Here is a 20,489-nt window from a genome sequence, read left to right as displayed (position 1 = left end):
AGTTGACCCAAAATGAATAGAGCGTCGTATAGAAAGTTTCGATACTTTGTTTTGAGTTTTGAGCTTGGCAATTGCCACAATCAGAGACTACAACACGTACGGCAGCACTCCACAACGCACCTGTTACACCTATAGAAAGCATAGAGACGTGATAAATAAAAGTATGAAAGGCAAGCGGAAAAACAAAAACAATTTAAAGACCATCATTAAAGCAACAAATTGTCAAATGCAGTCGTTATGCAAGATATGTGAAATTATTTAAAATATAGTTAGTTAAATACATAGCAGATAAATTTAAAATATTTAAAATTTATTATGTATTTAGTAGAATATTTTTTAAATGTAGAATACATTTTAGACATTGCAGTTTTAGTTTTTATTTGCTGAAATTCAAAGTAAGATATTATCTATAACTAAAGTAAGAGCGCATACAATTTAATTGAAAAATGCCTTGCCATATGCAATTTAGCTTTAATTTCAGTAAAAATTCCTATTTTCGGTTGCAGCTTCAATAGCAGTCAACGCCCAAATAGCAGTCAAAGTCAGTTTGTATGTATGTGTGCGTGGCTTCATCGATAAGTTGGCACCCACTTAACAGAAAAATCAATTAGGCATAATATGCTATTGCCCTGCCCTGCTCTGCCTATCTATCTCACTCTCTGGCTGACTGGTAGTCAGCCTGTGGTCCTTTGGAGTCAAACCCCCTTGAATATATTGCATACTTACAGGCGCGTAACGCAATTGACAGTGAAAATAAAATCAAACAGCCAGGGCCGCCCCACCACACTCACACACACATACACATACACACGCATAAGCACACACACAATGAAGGCAATTGAGCAGAATCATTGCCGTTGGCAGTTTTCAAAATGCTTTCAGAGAGCTGCCAGCCTTCTGCTTTGGGGGTGAGTTCGGCTGCTGCTGCTGCTGCTGCTGCTGCAACAGGCAGCAAACAATGACAGCGACGACGACGATGACGACGACGACGCACACAACAAGTGGCAGCGCAGTCGCTAGTGCTGCTGCTACTGCTGCTGTTGTCCTTTCGCATTCCACATCCTGACGCTGTTGCGGGCGTTGTGCGCTTTGCGCCTCGTGCAACGTTCAGTGCGAGATGAAATCTCGTGGCTGATGGACGTGTGTTCGTTTCCACGTTTCCACAGTTCGCCAGAGACACTTGTGGCATCAGTGCAACAGCTTACAGTCAGCATATAAAAATGTTGTTAAATCAACAGTTTAATCAAGCAGCAATACTAATAAACATCAAACTTTAAATGCACGCATTAACTTTGTATTGCAATAAATTCTCAACAAAAACTGAGCAAACAACAATAAACAAAAAATATGTGATTTGATAAAGCAGCGGGTGTAAGTTTTTTTTCCCAAGTTGCTATAATAACCAACAAAATAAATTAAATTGCTAGAGTCTTGACTTATTATAAAGTAAATTTGTCATTTATGCTTAAGTTTCTTTAAAGTGTATTCATGAGTGTGCCTAAGCGTAAACAATCGCAATCAATGTGAGCTCTACCTGGCAGCAACAATTTATTTATTTGTTTGATTTGTGCGCAAATATTCATACATGAATCTGCATAAATTTGCCGCAGTCCATAACTTTTTATTTTGTTTGCCAAATGTAAATATTCGCAGTAGTATTAAAAACCATTTTTTATTAAAGTCTTTGGGGCGTTGTTTGCAATCAGGTTCTATGCCAGTCTAGCTCTTAAATATGAAAGCTACAATTCACAAAAGACTTTTTATTCACAGACAAATCCTTTCAAAGCATTTTATTTTTGTTTAACTAACATCTCAATTCTTCTCTTTTCTTTTATGCACCCATAGGAATACTCCAACGCACAATTTCACCCAAAAATCAAGACAACCCAAGCGGACTACAGACAACCATAGGCAGCAATTAAAATCCAGCATCAACAATTTACAGGTAATTTATATAAATAACACACTTAGCTGCCTAAGCAGGCTTTGAGTGATTAATTTTATTACATTTTTTTATGACTAGCTGCATTAGATATAAGCATATAATATATGAAATGCCTTTGTTTGTTTATTAGGCCTTTGGACACGTTTTGAGTAGCACATTTAACAGTACGTTGCACTTGTTTCTAGCGTTAATTAGCTTACCTGATTAGATGCTCAAGCTAAACCAGTCAGGTACATCGAATTTTTTTAATTATAATAGCAATAAATTGAGAATTTTCCATGACTTGTTGTGCATAAATTTATTTTCTTGCATTTCCGAGTTGAAATGTATAATTTCCATTAGAATTTATATAAATAGTCGGACGGTTTTTTATTTAAGAGCAGCTTTTCAATGTCAGTCGCCAGTTAATTGATGTTTATGAGCGTTTGCACAAATCTGAAAATATCAAATAAAAGCACAAACACAATTTAAATAAAGTTGCGTGTTGGAGCTGAGGAAAGGCAGCCGCCAAACGTTCGACCGTGTGCCGGCAATTCAATTTTGATGCAATTAACACAAGACACAGTGGGGCAAACAGCAGCAATAACAATGCCAAAGCGACCTGAGATCATAAATAATGCTTGTACATTTATCAGCTATATAGATAGCACACACGTTACAAACATAATTAACACGCTCTTGGTCTCATGCTAAAATTTGTACAGGGTATCATTTATTAAATATTATGTGGCCGCCAATCAAAATCAACATTGATCTGGCTAAATTATTTTCAAAAACTCTCAGCCTACAACGCTCTTTTAAGTCTAACCCTCTGACTAGGGCGTTAAATAACTTTGCAAGCATTAGCATACATTTATTTTGTTATTAACTACTTATTATTATTATTGCATTTGTTTGTTTTGGTTTGCTTTGCTTGATTCTCACGCTCATAAAAAAGTTAAGAAAAACAATCGCATGCGCATTGCTAATAAATAATTAGAAATATGTATTTTAGACACTACGAGTAATCCCATTGAAATCATCTGAAATTCGACAGTCAAAAAGTCGAGAACGCAGTTGGAATACTCTAAGCTTATTTCAAATAGAGAATTTAAGGTTGTATTGTTTTCTTTAGAATAAGTTCAATTGAACGTGTCCATAAAATTACCGTCGATTTAAATTCTTCAATCGTTCATATTATTCAAAAGTTCATCGTTCATTAATGTAACTTGTTTTTTCATATACATAAATAACTGTCAATATAAGATGCACGCTCTGAACACTTAAGGACTGACCATAGTTCACGACTGAATTTATTAAATTGAACTAGTTAGTGTCCATCTAATTGTTATTCATTATATAGACACCTTTAGTTAGGGCATAATAAAATAATAAAAAACATGTGCTTAACTCAACAGGTAGAATTAATTAGAATTAAAGGCTTGAGTCTAAAATACCCTGTAACTCTTAACGCGCCTGAAAATAATTTATTTTTGCTTTATTAAAATTTATAAATTATTTATATTATTTATTATATTGCTTGCTTGCAAGTAAATTTAACTTTCACTCACAAAACATTAATTAGTTAACTTACGAAAATTCTTTTTAAATAGGTATAGGGTATGTTATAATTGTAGTGAGATATTTTTCAGCATTAATAAATTCATTAAATAAGTGCCCAGCGGCACGCCAATGCTTTTTAGTTTGAGTTCAGAGCCCCAAGTTGTCGGTTAGATTACGCGAATAAGATCTCATCGAAAATCTCAGAACAATGTGATAAAAAATAAATTTAAAATATAGCAAAGTTGTGAACTAAACTTATTTGAAGAGGTTACTAATATATGCCAACAAATAAGTTATATAAATACTTAATATTTGTTACATAAGTGTTTATACTCTAATATATAATACTTGTGTTTTGAGAACGTTTGAGTTGCAGGGTAAGCAAACGAAAACATTTAATTGTTGCCTTCTGTTGTTTTGGCTTCTGTATTTTGTCACTTAGTGTCCGTTTTGTATTAGACCTAATTGCAATAATGATTAAAATCTATTTTAATCGCACTTTTGTTACTGTTTCATGTGTCAGTGTCCGTAGTGTATAATTAACTTGTTAGTTGCGAGTTAATTTCACATTATTACATGCCCAATATATTGACTTGACTCACTTTCTCTATATAAAATAGACAATTATATAGTATAACATTGATTACAAGTCCGACGGCATCCTCAAGCCAGGCAAACATAAATAACCAAGTTGATTGAACACGTTCATGCATCCATCATCATAAACAATTCATCCGACAATGACGTCTTGATTTTAATTAAAATAATTTATGTCTTTCTGTAAATTATATTATTTCTTATATGCGCTATGCGGACTTGAATAGACGCTCAAAAGCTTTGTGTATGCTTGAGCCATTCTAAATATAGCAACAAATAAATAATTAAGTTTATTTTTGAAGAGAGTTGTCCAGAGTGCTTATGTGTCGAATTGAAGTGGGAGTTCTCGAAACAAATCTGAATTCAAAGTGAAGAGTTTTGTATCGTTACGCGGAAATAAAATAGCAAAAGCAAATATTTATTTTGTCAAGATCAAGAACTAATTCAAGAATACAAGGCAAAAGTTCGAGGGACAAGACAACTTGAATTCTTTTTGGATGCATGCAGAGCTAAGTTAAGTCAAAGCAATTAGTGACAGCAGCTGTAGATACTTACCGGTTATCTATGCATAGACTGCATATAGTTTTGAAGCGGATTTAGTCCTTATGTAAGCAGAAACTTTGAAGCATTGTAGCTTCATTAGGCCATAGTTCTTATGAAATCAAAGCTGTCTTTCAGCTCTCATTTGGAAACTTACAATTTTGTCAGTTTGCATCTTGTGCTCTCAATTATGACAGCTTTTTGATTTAATTGACTGCAATTAATTCAATTTTTGGCAGTCGCAAACTCAACTCGCAACTTTCAGAGCTCTGGCAATCAGTTTGCCCAAAAAACGGAAAACTCAAGAGCTTTCCACTCCCGCAGCTTATTTAACCTACATACATATGTATATGCATGCATAGAATTTTGAGAAAGGGACGCTTGGCTGAATGTAAGTGGGGGCGTGGCTGCTGCCTTTTGTGTCGACAGCCTGCTAAACGAATTAGTTGTGAAAATTTCAAATTGAATTTGCCTCGCGCTCGCTTTACATTTGCTCAATTTCAAAGTAAAATTGTAAATTGTAAATGTAAACGCAGCAGCGCAATTGGCAATTAAATAAATATTAAAATTTTATATGCATTATTAGAGCTGAGAAATACAATTTTTATTTGTGCACGAATTTAATTTAATTTAATTTCCGCACCGTGATATATAATTTGCTTTTAATTAGTGCAAGCCATTGAAGCGTAGCAAAGCGCGAGCCTGGGAACAACCACCACCCCCAGCTTCCCGCCCCCCAAGGGGCTTACATTTTGATTACAATTTAAAGACAATCCGCTTAGAGACCTTGCTCAAAGCCATAGCTATACTTATATCTATGAATTTCTATAGCAACGTGTTGTGAGCTACGCAATGCAATCATCGACTGATGCGGCCAATGATGGAGCACGCAAACACACAGCACAGCAGCAAGGACAGCAGCCAGCAGCAGCAGCAAGAACAGCAAACGAGACCACATCCTTTACCATAAATGTCAACAGTCCGCAACATCAGCAGCAGCAGCAGCAATTGGCTGGCGGCAGCAGCAACAGTCACACACCCAGCAAAAATCCCTTCAAGCAACAGCTCAGCCAGGACACTAATCAGCAGAATGGCAGCAAGGACAGTGAGTGCGGCATTATGGGAGTCGGTGGCAAGCAACCACCGCCGCCACATCCACCACCACCACAGCAGGGCTATCAGTCGCAAGCATATGCAGCCGGCCAGCCACCGCCGGATCAGTACCGCCAAGAGGATCCACGCGCCGCCGGCCCATTTACAGCGGCCAAAGCTTGGATGGTCAGCTGGCGCGGCTCCAATCGCCTCGTCTTGGTGATCGTGGCCATAGCGTTGCTGCTGGACAACATGCTGCTAACAACTGTCGGTGAGTACATTTTATAATATTTATTAAAATACAAATAAGTAAAATTAAAGCGAAATCAATTTTAAATAATATTAAAATTAACAAGAAGTTAATGTATGCAGGGAAATATGTTGATTGATCTGAAAATTTGAATTCCAACTATATTCATTATACATAACATATTAAGAAATTTTAGTTAATTAAAGGAATAATTTCAAAGTTGAAACTACTAAACTAAGTATGTTACTTTGACTGCCATTGTTATTACTTACCGAATAAAATCACTTTTGAAGAGTATCATACCTGTAAAACTGAACTAAACTTAATCTTAACTAAAGATACCTTTTGTATGCGTAAAGCACATAAATCTGCTGAAAAAATTAGCATTTCATGAGCATTTATCTTAGTAGTAAAAGCCACATTGACAATGCAACTGCAAATTATTCATAGCCATTACCCATTACGCATTTTTTTCCCCCGACGGCTTTGGCCACAAGGGCCATAAAATTACCACAGAGCGCCACTTAAGTTAATGAATGTGTTCTCCTAGTCAGTCAGTCAGTCAGTTAATCAACGGCTTGGCTTTATTTCCAGCTCATCAATTCAACTGTCATTGCTGTAAAGGGAGTTGCAGCAATTGTATTCTTATTTATATTAACAGCTGCTGAAAGCCTTAAATATTTTTAACTTTAGTTAACAAATAAACAACCGACGTGCTTTGAGTATGGGCAGCTGACCAAACCAAGCCAACTAATCAATGCTGTAGTACCTTCTTCAATATTATCAAAAGCCAGAGTCTATGCGGCTCTGCTCTAGGGGTTTGTTAGCAGCAGCAGTCACCAAGTGCTGACAGTCAATTAAATAGACACGAGTTCGTTTGCCACTGCCTGTGTGTGACATTAAATCGTCGCTGGGGTAGGAGGGACTGCAGCTCGTTCGGACAAGCCAAGTGCTTATGTCAAGTGTCTGAGCACAAAAACACATGGACATCAAGTGTTTGCTGGACATTGGTCAGAGTTGAGAGTTGTATTCCGCTTGGGCTAATATTTGTGGCTGTGACTGACAACACAAAGTGAATAAAGTTTATTCCGAATACCCTAGAAGTGTTCAATATGATGTTTACACATGATACGCTAAACAAAATTTCTGGACCTGCTTTGGGAATCAATTCAAGATACACAGACCATGAAATCTAAGTAAGAGCAATTAATAAAGCAATTTTTAAAACTTAGTTGCTCTATAATTAACTCTCGTACTAACGATTGCATCAACTACTACGATAATATATACGCTTATTAAAAAAGCCTAATAAGAGCCCATTTTAACGCTTAGTAGCTCGATAATCAACTCTATAACTAACGACTGCACCAACTACTTGGTAACCACCTTAGCGTCAGATGTAATTTAATGGCTTGCCAGCATATCTAATTGTCTGTCTAGCTGAGTTTTCGCATTTATTCCTTACCATTTTCATGAATTTAAATCAACAAGTTGACGCTGGCCCCGAGCCGAATGACAAATAGCGATGGCAAAAGGCAGCAGCAGCACTTGAGCCAACTTGTTGATAGGCAGCGGAAGTGAAAGTCAAAGGAAAAGTAGAAAAATGCGCAAAAAGTCTGACTATTAAGTCAAAGCCAAAAAAAAAAAAGAAGTAACCTCCCTGTAGAAACTACTCACGACCCAGAAGTTATTTCTAGCTTACGTTTATTTTGCTCTGCAAATCAAAGTTTGCTGTGTGGCAAAGTGGGGTTTGGGTGGGAAGTGCTTTTAGCGTTGACTTGAGGCATTTCCACTTAAGTGCTTTCGTTTCACCGTTAAAGGTGTTGAAGTGAAAATTGCCTGAAATACCCTTTTGCTTTCGCTTACATTTGATCTTTTGTACAACGAGCATAAAATGCTCATAAATTTGATTTAGCCGGCGGATTATGTGGGTCAAAGTGGCTGAAAGCTAAAGCATATAAGACTTAGATTTATGTAGAAGTATACTTTTATTGATAACTGTATTTATGTTTATTAATGAAGCTTGAAAATTGCATGCAGCGCTTAGTTATAAATATGCAAGTCACTTATGAGCTAATAATACATTTGTGTAAAAATATATGCCTTGGAGCGAGGTCTTTAATTAAACTTGCAACCTTATAAACATCACAAAAATTACCAAAGAGAGGGTAGATTAAAAAGTTTTAGCGCGGAGTAATTAAAAATTGGTTTGAAAAGCTGAGAGAATAGAAATAGAGAAATAGAAACAGAAAGCCAAGGATTAAGAATAGAATATTCTATTAACTATGATAAAACTCAAAATTTATTTAAAAGATTTGGTAGCAAAAGTTTTAATCAGATTTCCTATTCAATTTAAATTTCCTATGATTTACTCTCGCTCTGACTTTGCTCTGACTGCTCAGCTATATCCAAAGTGTCGAGTTTCTCCAGACAAACCGCCGCTCGCTGCTTCGTAGGCGTAGTGCCCACGGAGCGAGTCTTCAAGGTGCCACCATCTGCTGAGGATGTGGGCTTTAGCAGCTGATCGAAGGCACCTGGCGCATCCTTGTTAAGTGAAGCGCTGCGCGCAAATGGAAAATAAGCGTTGAGCTGACGCTCGAGCACATCCTTGTTGATGCTCGTCTCCCAGATTTGATTCTGTATAATGCTGCTGTAGCGCGCCTCGAAGCTTTGCTGATGCCGCAGCAGTTCGGCATTGCGTCCCGCTTTGTTGCGCGCGCGTTCACGCTCGCCCGGCAGTGGCGATGTGGGCGTGGCTGGCTTAAGCGGACTGCCTTGGGAGTCCTCGTCGCTGGACATTTAGCTACGCTTTTTTTGCACTAATTGCCGGAAAATTAAGCCGAAATTAAGCTTTGCTTGCTCAACGGAATTGGATTTCGTAATGTTGCCGTCACAACTTGCAACTTGCCGCGTGCGCTGCAGAAACGCGAATAAGTCACGGCAGGCAGTTGGCTGTCTAGTTACGCCGTATAGTTGTGACTGAGGCATTACACGTATTGTTGCGCATTTGCCTTGATACTTTTCTGCTTTCTGCTCAGAACTCAAATGTCAGGCCAAAGTTTTACTTTTAGCCGCGTCGTAATTGTGAGCGTGCCTTTGTCTTTTTAGACCTTATTTGCCTTGAGGCACAAAAACTTTTCCTTGCCACATTATGACGTTGTTATTAGCAGCGGCTACCCATACCCAGCGGCTGCCCCCTCCGCTCCCTCTTACACACACACATGTGCGCGCGAGCGCTAACACAAACACGAGTCACTAACATGGCGCCGGCACCAGCCACAATCCACATCCGACGGCAAAGGTCACAGTCAAAGCCTGCTTGGCCTGGCTGTCATTGCTGTCTAGAGATGGCAGTGTGATTGATTTATTGAGAGCGGAATAGCTTTTGATTCAATTGAATATGAAGGCTTGAATCCTAAAATAAAAAATATAGCTTTCAAAAAGTAAAAATCAAGTCATATATTAGTATGATCATTCTTATTTTTAATAATAATTTATAGCAAGAGCAAAACAAAAAGTTATAACATTTATTATACTAATTTGCAAATATATTTTATCTGCTCAGAGCTCTTTGCTACAAATCTACAATTGAGATATTCTGCTACCTTCCATCCTCAGTTTTAATCTCAAATTCTTACTTAATGCTGTCAAAACAAAAGCCACCCAACATCCCATCAGCCGAACCAGCACACATCGTAATGCGATCAAGCGATAGACAAGAGCAGCTCTCACTATCATTTGAGTCAAGAGCAACTTACATGTGTGAGAGACTGGGAGGTAAAACAGCAAGCGAGGCCTCTTACAGGTCAGTTGTCTATGGACTGTTGGCGATTAAGCAGTGAACGCAATGAGTTGCCAGAATAATAATAATAATTATTTCCAATTGAATTCCTTTGTCTAAGCTAATGAAGTTTTTCAAACTTTGCCACGATACTTTGAATTTAAGAAGCGTTTACTTTATTAACACCAGAGTTGCTTGAATAAATTTAATGGAAACCACAACAAATAAAGCAACTGCCATCGCTAATTCCTAGTGTCAGGATTCATTGAGCGCTTCTCGGAATTCGAATTCGATTGAAATCGCATTTAAATACTGCGCATTTGGCAATAAACTATGCGACAACATAGATGGCTATAATTTAGTAAGTGTGACAGGTGCAGGTGTCATTTAAGCTATGGCATGACAGCTTTCGATACAGGCAAGCAAATTCCCAACCATAAACTAGGATAGCTAATGATACATACATGTAATGTCAGTAATTCATTTATGAATTTGTGTACAAGTTATAAATACAGTGCGTGGGAGTAACAAGAAGGCAATTTACGAAAACAAACTTCATTTTGTTACGCTTATGAGCTGTCAAAGTATTGAAACCACTCCCACAATCCTTTCACGCCCCTTTGATGTAAGTTTAATAACTTTTGTTTGCGTTATTAGCTGTCTCATATTTTCACGGTTACACACAAAGTTAAATAAAAACAAAATGAATTATAAGCTGCCAAGCAAGCGCAAAAATGTGGGCGTGGCATGAAGTGCAGACAGACGAGCTATGCCAAAAATAAACTTTACCAACTTTCAATGACAACATGACTAAATCAATAACAAAAAAAACACAGCAACAATAAAAAATACATGTTTATATGCATGCATATTTATGTGTGATGTCAACATTAACATACACGTGCCACATGTTTAACTAAATGGCAAACATAAATCTTGCAGGTGTTAAGCTAAAGCAATCAGCTTTTGAGTGCTTGCTGCGTAGCTAAGCAAATTGGCGCCAAGCAACGAAAAGCTGCATGCTATGCAAAGCCACAGCGCTGTTTAGAACTAAATAAAGCAATATATTAAGTAAATCTATGCTATACATTGAATTCCTAGGACACTGCCCAAGCAATTGCTCTGCTGCGCTGTCTTTCATAACATTCGTGTTCTAAATTAACCAGTTCCTGCATAAATTCATTCAACTGCTGGGACATACAGTAGAGAGCCACCAGCTGTAGGCGCATAAAGAATATAAAAAGCATTCTATAGTAGTCGGATAGCGCCACTACCATATAGTAGGCCAAGCTGGCAGTGCGTCCTGTAAGTAACTTATAGAAGTGTACAGCATGCCAACAGTTCAAGGACACCCAGACGAACAGCGCAACATTTGAGGCCAGGCTGAGCAAACGAATTTGACGATTCAGACGCTGCGTATTGAAGCTCAATGCTACAAAATCGTCAACGAGGCGCAACAGACGATTAATGTCCTTGACCAAGCGGCGGCTACCAAGTAGAGCAGGCAACAAAGAAACCTAAAAATAAATCAAATAATAGCTACTCTATGATTTCTTTTGAGACTCACCGTTGTGGCCATTAGTCCCAGCATGCGCAACAGCAGATTGCCCACAACTGCCAACGAAGAGCTGCTTGCTACGGGCTGCGCATAATTACGCCAATCTGCCAGCATAAGCGATACATTTACATAGAAATAAATCAGCGCCTGCAGCAGCGCGAACAGTAACAGTGGCCAGGACAATGTAAATGCATTGCTGGCTATATGGTAGGAGTACGGAAAAAGTCCCGAGTACCGCGATAACAGCGTAGCCGTAACAAAGGTTTCAATAAGCGTTTGACGTGTCGCGGGCATTTCAGCGCAGCAATTAAACAGTATAAAGTACTTGGCGGTTGTAGGCAGCTACGCAGAATTCCCTTGTGCTTAGCTTGTAAAAAATTAACAGTTGTTTATCAATTGTTTGACAAATTGTAATACTCGACTGTGAAAAGCAGCTTCTATTTTTAATGGTCAATTATTAATATTCATAATGAACATATTAACAAAATGGCATACCGAACACAAGAGACACTTAAAAATGAGACAGCAATTCACATAATGAATAATTCTTTATCAATCCCAATAGATTTTTACATAATTAAGGTATATAAGCTTTAATGTAAATACGTTTTTTACTAGCTACGATCATGTTTGAGCGTGTACTTAGAATACAAATCAAGTATATGCAAATACACTTTAAACAAATCGAGTATACGCAAATCAAGTATACGCATATGCGCATTTCGCTTCATACAACTTATACTAATTTTTTGCTCTAATTAAACACCATGTTCATATATTTTTTAATGTCTTACAAATTGTTTTTAATGTTCACAATCTTAAATAGATATAAATTTGAAATTAAGAAAAATAACGTGGTAAACAGTTGTAAATTTTAAAAACAAAAATTCTTTGGATTTGAACCAATTAGATTAATTATTTACTCTTTTTTGAGCTATGATTAACTTATACATAGTATAAATTATGTAGATAATAATCAAAGCAGTTTATCTTTGCTGTCTATCTCAAACTTTTAAACCCAATTCGTTGATGTGATTTAGTCTTTTTATAATATTAAATCTAAAGTCTACATCTGCCTCAGGACTGTAGCTAAACCTGACACAAATCACTAAAACTAACACTAAGTGCATCGTCATGCATTGCGCCCAGCAGCAGACCCTTCTTGGGCAAGCTGGGCATGAAGATGTGCAACTGCTTGCGACTATCCAGCTGCTGCTGCTGTTGTTGTTGCTGCTGTTGCTGTTCCTTGTTGCTGCGACTGCTGTGCGGCGGCGTGGAGCGCACTTCCTCCATTGTGGGCGTGGAGCTGGCGGCGCCATTATACAAACGAGCCGAGGCTAGTTGGCCGGCAAGGCGACGCGTAGTGCTGGCGCTGCTGCTCAACGCACAGAGATCAATATTACGCGCAGGACGATTGAGGCGCACGGGCACGCCCTCTTTATTGAATATAATTGTAATGGGCTTGGCATTGGCATTGGCATTGTTGCAACAGCCAACAGCGCTGGGCTGTGGCTGCGACTTGCTCAGCTGCTTGCGTGGCACAACGCGCTGTGTGGATGCCACACGCTTCAGCTGGCAGCTGCGCTGTCTATGTCGCGAGCTGCGTGTGCTGCGGTTGTGTTGCGCACTGTTGTTGCTGCTGCTGTTGCCAGCAGGCGGAGTGGCTGGTGTAGCGGACTTAACAATGTCCGCACGTCCAGCTAGATCCAACCAGTTGAGCACACGCTCCGCCAGACGCTCCTCGGGATTATTGCTGCCGGCTGTGGAGCCCATGGCTGAGAGCGAGCTGCGTCGCGAGTGAGAATGAAAGCTGGCGTGTTGGTCTGCTAGCTGCTCCTGCTGATAGCTTCTGCTGCTTAGCCAGGCGCGTCGCTTGGCATGACGACAGCTGGGATAGCGCGTTGTTTGGTTGGGTACATTGGCTTTGACAGCCAAGCTGTTGGTGCTTTGATACTGCAGCGTTAGCTTCGTTGCATCCAGCAGCAGATACTCCTCCAAGCTGTACTCCGCGCTCTCGTCAAGCGTTTGCTCCTGCTCCCACTGCTCCTTTCGCTGATTGCCTGCTCCCAAAACAAAATTTCAGGCACAATCTACTAAATTCTATTGCCACTCACCACCACCAGCTGCTGCTGTTGCAGCTGCTGCGCCTATCCAGCGCTGGCGCTGACGCTCTCGCGGCTCGTAGTCGAGTATAAAGTGTCTATGCTGGCGACGTCCTGTGTCGCCAATCCTTTCCAGCCAAACTGAGCGCACAAACAACGGTCTGCTAGCCGACTCCCAAATCGTCTGCGTGGCCTGCCGCATGTTGCTCTCAACCCTTCCTCGCTGACTTTCTATTAACAGTAATTAAATGCGCTTTGCATATTTATGGGTTTAACAAAATCTGCTATAGATCTCTATGGTCACGACTCGCTGACGGCGCCTTGGCTCCACATTTCTAGTCTCGCTAGCGTCCTTTCACTGCTGCGTTTGTTGCCTCACTGCCAAGCGCTTTTTTTTGCCCTGACAACGTCGCCCCTGTCACAGGCATCGATGTAGCCTTAGACACCAGGGCTGCATGCCTTCAAACCAAAGCCGATGTTCAATAAATTAATTTACAAATCGAACGAATCTCTCTCCAAAGGAAAACATTTCAAAGACACTTCATACAAAAATGTTATCATTGGAAAACAAATATTTATCTAAAACGTGTGTTAAAATATTTAAGATTATTTATTTACTTATTTATTTATTATTTAAGTAAACTAGCTTAAGCTACAGGTTGTTTATAAAAATATTAGATATTTCAAAATAATAATAATAAGTTGAAGAAAATCACAAGATGCATGTAAGCTCAAAATATTATTGTCATATCGGCTTGTATTTATATTTTTTTGAAAAGTAGTTATATTTATTGTGTATATTTTCGAAATTTTCTCATCAAAAATTTGTTTAATCTTCTGCAACCCTGTTACCCACTACTATATATTTGTAGACTGGTGGGGAGCTTGCGGTTTAAGTGTCTTCGTCACGCGAAATGCAACCCGAAACACACACACACACAGTCACATATACATACAAACAACGATTTCAACAATTCAACAATCTACCGGGTTCCATTAAGCGTTTGTCAGCTGCACGTGCTTTTCATATATTTTGCTTACTTTCTGCTTAAGTTTTTTCTTTTTCCTCTTTTTTTATGTCAAATGCCTGGAGACAGTTTAATGAGTTGCAGGTCAAAGAGTAAGGGGGAAAGCAAATTGCTGGGCGACTTCGAGACGTATAAGAAATTGACTGGTTAATCGTTTACGGCGGTGTTGCATTTTAAGTAGTTGAACTAAGTGGAAGACCCCATTTAAATAACAACAAACAGAAAAAAGGACAACAGAAATTTGCATAAGCGTCTTGCTTCCGCTTAAAGATTGGGCACACGCATACAAACATATGTGTGTGTATGTGTTGGCCGCATTGCCAAATGGCACATGGCTTGACATGGACGACATATGTTAGTTGCTTTGACATGAGAGAAACGAACATGAAAAGCGAATTGCACATTACTTGATTTGTCCTAGACCAAAATTTATTGGCACGTGCTGGCACGAAATGCTAAACCAGAACTTTTAGCACATCATGCTTACCATTTGAGTTATGCTAATGCAATGCTATGATTAAAACATGCTTGTAAACAAATTATGCGTATGTAATTTATTATTAAGCCAAGCGTCTAAAATTAACAACAGCAGAAAAAAAAGAATGTTTGTTAAAAGTGAAGCGCCCATTCTTTTAGCTAAACTATTGCCTGTCAATGCCGCAACCGCAGGCCTGTCAAGTAGCTATCCACACATTGTGGCAACAACACTTTAGACAAAAGCCAACAACAACACTCGTATAACTTGCCAACGAATTGAAATATGCACTCAAAACTCAATTGCAGGCATAGCGAATAATTTGTAGACAGGGGCGAGTAATTGGTGTCTGAAGGGGGTGGCGGGGCTCGCACTAGGGCAGGTAAATGCAATTACAACAAGGATACGTACACTTTGCAGCAAGTTGCAGTTGCTGTTGCCTGTGTGGCCAAGGGTGTTGATAATAAATATAAACAGAGTCGCAACATGCAATAAACAAATTGAATTGCCGTTGCCGTTGCTGCGGACTAAAAGGTCTAGTGAGTAGCTTGGATAATAAAGCAAAGACTAGACTGAAGAATACACAACATATGTTTTGTCTTTATATTTATTTATTTATTTTAATTGTAGCCTAGAATTAAGTTCTATAGTACAATTGGTATAGCCTGACCAACAAAGGCCTTCAGGCTATATTTATTTCAATTAATAATATTACTTATAATTATTTAGCTAGTTTTTATTGAATTTATAAATTTTATAACAAACTCAATCTACCCTTTACATATTTACAAAAGTTAAATTGCTTGAGGCACTAGGCCAACCTGTCGTATGCGCAATTTTTGCAAGCCCAACACAGGAACTCAATTAAGTAGCAGGGCAAGCAATCTTTGACTTTCGCCACTGGCGCTGGCACTAGCACTGGGTTGCCTTCAAGCTATTATAAAACTTTTTGCCAGCAACAACAATTTTGCGGGCACATAATGCAATTAAAGAGCGACTGGCACTAGCTGCTGAAAATTGCAATTTAGCGCTGACTAGAGCTCTCGTCGTTTGGGCTAATTGTGCGCAAAATGCTTTGTTGCAACTCAATTAGAAAACCATTAAGAGCGTCGTCAGCATCGCTCTCACGCTTTCTAACACTCTTACGCTATTTTCTTATACGCAGTGCCCATCATACCTGAGTTCCTGTACGACATACGACATCCGGATGCCCCGCTTGCCAGTTACCCACGCCTGCCGCTCGTGCCGAGCACCTCGCCCTCACCCAACGGACCCTGCCCATGTAAGGACAATGACGCACAGTACGAGATCTCCACGCTGAGTCCAGAGGGTAAGCAGTGCAGCAGGCACTTCACACATTTGTTGCCGCTTAGCATTTACTTCTTTTTTATATGCAGAAAACGAAACCTATTATCGCGAGCTGGAGGAGCGCCACAATGAGCTTGTTGGCGAAACGGTGGAGGTGGGCTTGCTCTTCGCCTCCAAGGCCATTGTACAGCTGTTGGTTAATCCAATCGTCGGTCCCTTAACGCATCGGTAAGTCAAAGTCAAGGTTTGTTCAAATTGACAACTAAAAATATTAAATTAAATGCTGAGATTAAAAACTAATTAACCCGAACACCCAAACTCGACTAATATGAAAACTAAATTTATTTTATTTACAGCATTGGCTATAGTATACCGATGTTTGCTGGCTTTGTCATAATGTTTCTCTCCACCATAAGTAAGTCAACTTTTACATAGCACTAGAAGCTCTTATTAATCTCCATTTGTCTGTTCAAGTTTTCGCCTTTGGTCGCTCCTATTTGGTGCTGTTTATAGCGCGCGCATTGCAGGGCATTGGCTCGTCGTGCTCCTCGGTTTCTGGGATGGGCATGCTGGCGGATCGATTCACCGACGACAAGGAGCGTGGCAATGCCATGGGCATAGCTTTGGGTGGCTTGGCGCTGGGCGTGCTCATTGGTCCGCCATTTGGTGGTGTTATGTATGAGTTTGTGGGCAAGTCGGCGCCGTTCCTGGTGCTGGCTGCATTGGCATTGGGCGATGGCTTGCTGCAGTTGTTCATGCTGCAGCCCTCGATACAGAAAGCCGAAACGGAGGAGCCGCCGTCGTTGAAGAGCCTAATCAGCGATCCTTATATACTGATAGCGGCGGGCGCCATTACGTTTGCCAACATGGGCATAGCTATGCTGGAGCCCTCGCTGCCGCTGTGGATGGTGGACAATATGGGCGCAACACGTTGGGAGCAGGGCGTGGCTTTTTTGCCCGCTTCCATAAGCTACTTGATCGGCACGAATCTGTTTGGACCACTGGGACACAAAATTGGACGCTGGTTCGCCGCCTGCTTGGGCTTGGTCATTATTGGAGCTTGTTTGATATTTGTGCGTAAGAGTTTTGGACTCCAACTACTTGTGACTAATGTGTGAATTGCAGATACCTATGGCCACATCAATAACGCATTTGATTATACCCAACGCTGGCCTGGGCTTTGCCATTGGCATGGTCGACTCCTCCATGATGCCCGAGCTGGGCTATCTAGTGGATATACGTCACTCGGCTGTCTACGGCAGCGTTTACGCCTTGGGCGATGTGGCATTCTGCGTAGGCTTTGCTGTGGGTCCCGCTCTCTCCGGCTCGTTGGTCAAGAGCATTGGCTTTGAGTGGATGCTGTTTGGCATTGCTATACTCTGCTTTATGTATGCGCCGCTCTTGACGCTGCTCAAGAATCCACCCACAAGCGATGAGAAGAAGGTGCGTATGGCTAGAGAAGCCGCCGCTGCGGCTGCAGCTGAAGCTGCTGCTGCAAATGGGGAATCCAATTGCCCTGGCGGTAATTCGATTGCTCAGCTGACGGCATCCTGTCCGGCAATTATGACGGATACGGGCAAAGCGAACGAAGCGTTCGAGTCTGAGCGCCTCTGAGATTTAACGTTGACTTTATGCTTTTGTATATATGTATTTGATATTTATGCTAATCAAATTTGATATTATATGCTTTTAAGTTTGGCTTTTAATCTTAAACTATTTTAGTTTTAGCAGCTTGTTTTTGTTTTAAGTTTCAGTTTAATAAAAATGATTTTACTTACTTGTTTTATTTGCAAACTTTTAACTTTGCTCCTCATACTAAAATTTCAATTTCTTCAACTTTTTGCAGTCTTTGATCTACGGACGCGATCGCTCCCAGGTACGTTATGTTACCTATCAGAACTACGATGACGACGAATAAACCGACACAAAAGTTTTCAAAAGCAATGTTGCCAATATGCAACCAAAAATCAAAAAAAAAAAAAATTTGTTGAAATGCAAGCATACGCAAAAATATAAAAAAAAAAATAACTATATAGCAAACACAACCAAAAATATCAAGAATATCATATGAGCACAAGAAATTTAATTGTTACAAATGTTTAAATGTTAACGTAATTTACAGAGCAAAAGTTAAAAGCAGCTGTTAATCGAATCAAAAGAAATATAATTTTCAATTTCAACTCAAGCCGAATTGAAAGAAAGTTCACATAGACGGGTTATATTTGCATAGATGAAGAATATGCTGTGTGAAGTTGAGTTAAAATTAAATTTGTTAAACGAGAAAAAACGAAACAATCCAAATCCAAACTTGGGTTTTTGTTTAAGAGATGTTGACAACCACCAAAGAACCCTACTACATATTTGAGGCAAATTACAATTGAAAAGCCAAGTATATAACATTAAATAAAAATATATATGAAAATTTGTCTGTTAACTATGTTAACTAAAAGCAAGTATATAACTATACTACTCCCAATATGCACAAATTGAAAAGTGAAAGCATCAGCAATTGCATTGAATTAATGTGAGTCCGGAAGTGATTGAAGTTATTAGAAGTGCAGAGTACGTAAACCAGCTCAGCTAATTGATCTCAGTTTAGTTTAGGCAATTCCTAAACTTGCTCTAGTAGCGTTTCCAGCTTGGGGGCACACATTAAAGCTCTAGTTCGCAATATGATGACACGTAAGTGCAGCAATTCGGTTGCAACAGCAGCCAAAATTAAATACAAATTAAAAACTATACTATACCAAAATATATTATGTTGTTACTTAGTTAATCGTTATGCGCTAAAAAATATGCTAATTAGCCAAATAAACTTTTGTTCAATCAAAACGTAACTATAGCTACAATTAGACATATACTCGTACATATATTATAACTGTAAAGTTGTTGCTTTATATAGCACACACACAATACAATATCTGACGCATTAAGGGAACTAACTAAAGTTAAGCTCAACTGTACCTAAAAGATACTTAACTACTTATGAACTACAACATACTCAAGTTATGGCGCATAAACATGTTTGTTTTAGTTTATGATTTGATTACTTAACTAAGAGATCGTTTAGATCAATCGGATACTTCCGCGAGTTGTTTGAATGGCTGCAAGCAGCTCTACGCGTTTTAGAGAAACTATGTAAAATCCATATTTTTTATACAACAATGAATGTCACTATTTTGGACAAACCTATAAACATTTTTATGCGCAACCAATTAAACAAATTACTTATATGGTATTTAGAACACGCAGGTATACAATGAGGTTATATGGAAAATACTGTACATATGCATAGCTGAAATACTTGCTGATCATCAATGCTTAATCGATACTATTTAACTATTTAAAAATAAATAAATTTCAGTTTATTGCTTTAGTTTTATCTGTCGAATTGCAAAATTCAATCATACAAAATACTAAACTATGCTTAAAGTCTCATCTACTTAGTACAGGCGTATACTTAACCAAATAAAGGCTTGTTCAGTACAAAAGCATTGTACAGGGTACACTGAAAGCTCTATAGTTACTTAATATACTTAACGTATTAAAAGTTTTATTCGGTTTTCAGAAGTTGTTGTGCGTGGCTTAGCAATCCATATGTACGTGTGAAATAGACAATATAGCTTTTATACCATATACTATATATACTACAAATATATATATATATAACTAGTAGTTATGCAATACGTTTTAGTTAATGTTCAATACTATATATAACAAACTGCATCACACAAAAAGCTGGTATGGGGTCAAACAAACTATAATACAAACATATTATATGTACTTACATATATGTTTTGTGCACAGTACTATTTACTCAAATATATAAACTAACTTAAACTCAAACTATTTACTGTATGTATTTGCTAAACATTTATAATAACCACACACACTATACTCTCTCAATATTTATATAAATTTATTCATTTAGTTTAGCGCGAGCATATTAGTCAAAAAATTTAGACATACTCGTATTAACGTTTTTAGTATACATTAGTGTGTTAACAACAATCAACAAGCAAGAAACAACAATCAATAACGATGTCGAAACATAAAATTATGCCATGTCATTGTAGGGTGGAGCTAACGGGAAGTAAACGACCAAATCGTATTTAAGCAAAACATATTTCTAAACATATAAACTATATATGCTAATATCTATACTAAATAAATAAATACATATATACTATTATGCTAACGTTAGTTGTCATTTGACAAATGTTTAACTAAACTCAAAATTAAAACTGCTTTGAGTTAAAACATACTCGTAC

The 20,489-nt window shown here is 38.6% G+C and overlaps 2 protein-coding genes across 4 annotated transcripts; one reads left to right on the top strand and one right to left on the bottom strand.

Moving 5' to 3' along the window:
- Positions 1-1,076: 1,076 nt before the first annotated feature.
- On the top strand, positions 1,077-20,388 carry LOC108597102 (synaptic vesicular amine transporter). Of its 3 annotated transcripts, XM_017983474.2 has the most exons (9): positions 1,078-1,371; positions 1,846-1,945; positions 5,456-5,987; positions 16,076-16,240; positions 16,308-16,446; positions 16,575-16,633; positions 16,693-17,291; positions 17,344-17,661; positions 18,065-20,388. In XM_017983474.2, exons 3-9 carry the CDS (start codon positions 5,477-5,479, stop codon positions 18,134-18,136), a joined length of 1,863 nt encoding a protein of 620 aa, XP_017838963.1. In that variant the 5' UTR covers positions 1,078-1,371; positions 1,846-1,945; positions 5,456-5,476; the 3' UTR covers positions 18,137-20,388. The 3 variants fall into 3 exon arrangements, with proteins under 3 accessions (XP_017838961.1, XP_017838963.1, XP_017838962.1); XM_017983472.2 differs by lacking the exon at positions 18,065-20,388 and having other exon boundaries at positions 1,077-1,371; positions 17,344-17,927; XM_017983473.2 differs by lacking the exons at positions 1,078-1,371; positions 1,846-1,945; positions 18,065-20,388 and adding an exon at positions 3,769-3,864 and having other exon boundaries at positions 17,344-17,927.
- LOC108597103 lies at positions 8,308-8,931 on the bottom strand. Its single transcript, XM_017983475.2, has one exon. It carries the CDS (start codon positions 8,763-8,765, stop codon positions 8,328-8,330), a length of 438 nt encoding a protein of 145 aa, XP_017838964.1. The 5' UTR covers positions 8,766-8,931; the 3' UTR covers positions 8,308-8,327.
- Positions 20,389-20,489: the final 101 nt, after the last annotated feature.

This window comes from Drosophila busckii, chromosome 2R, assembly GCF_011750605.1.
Source record: "Drosophila busckii strain San Diego stock center, stock number 13000-0081.31 chromosome 2R, ASM1175060v1, whole genome shotgun sequence".
Taxonomy (NCBI): domain Eukaryota; kingdom Metazoa; phylum Arthropoda; class Insecta; order Diptera; family Drosophilidae; genus Drosophila; species Drosophila busckii.
The sequence above is the reverse complement of the archived record's forward strand: the minus strand, read 5'-3'. Positions and strand labels throughout refer to the sequence as shown.

Coding starts and splice junctions, on each gene's coding strand:
- LOC108597102 (XM_017983472.2), top strand. CDS start 5,477: ATGCAATCATCGACTGATGCGGCCAATGATGGAGCACGCAAACACACA. Junction 16,447..16,574: donor GTCGGTCCCTTAACGCATCG/GTAAGTCAAAGT, acceptor TTTTATTTACAG/CATTGGCTATAGTATACCGA. Junction 17,292..17,343: donor TTGGAGCTTGTTTGATATTT/GTGCGTAAGAGT, acceptor TGTGAATTGCAG/ATACCTATGGCCACATCAAT.
- LOC108597103 (XM_017983475.2), bottom strand. CDS start 8,765: ATGTCCAGCGACGAGGACTCCCAAGGCAGTCCGCTTAAGCCAGCCACG.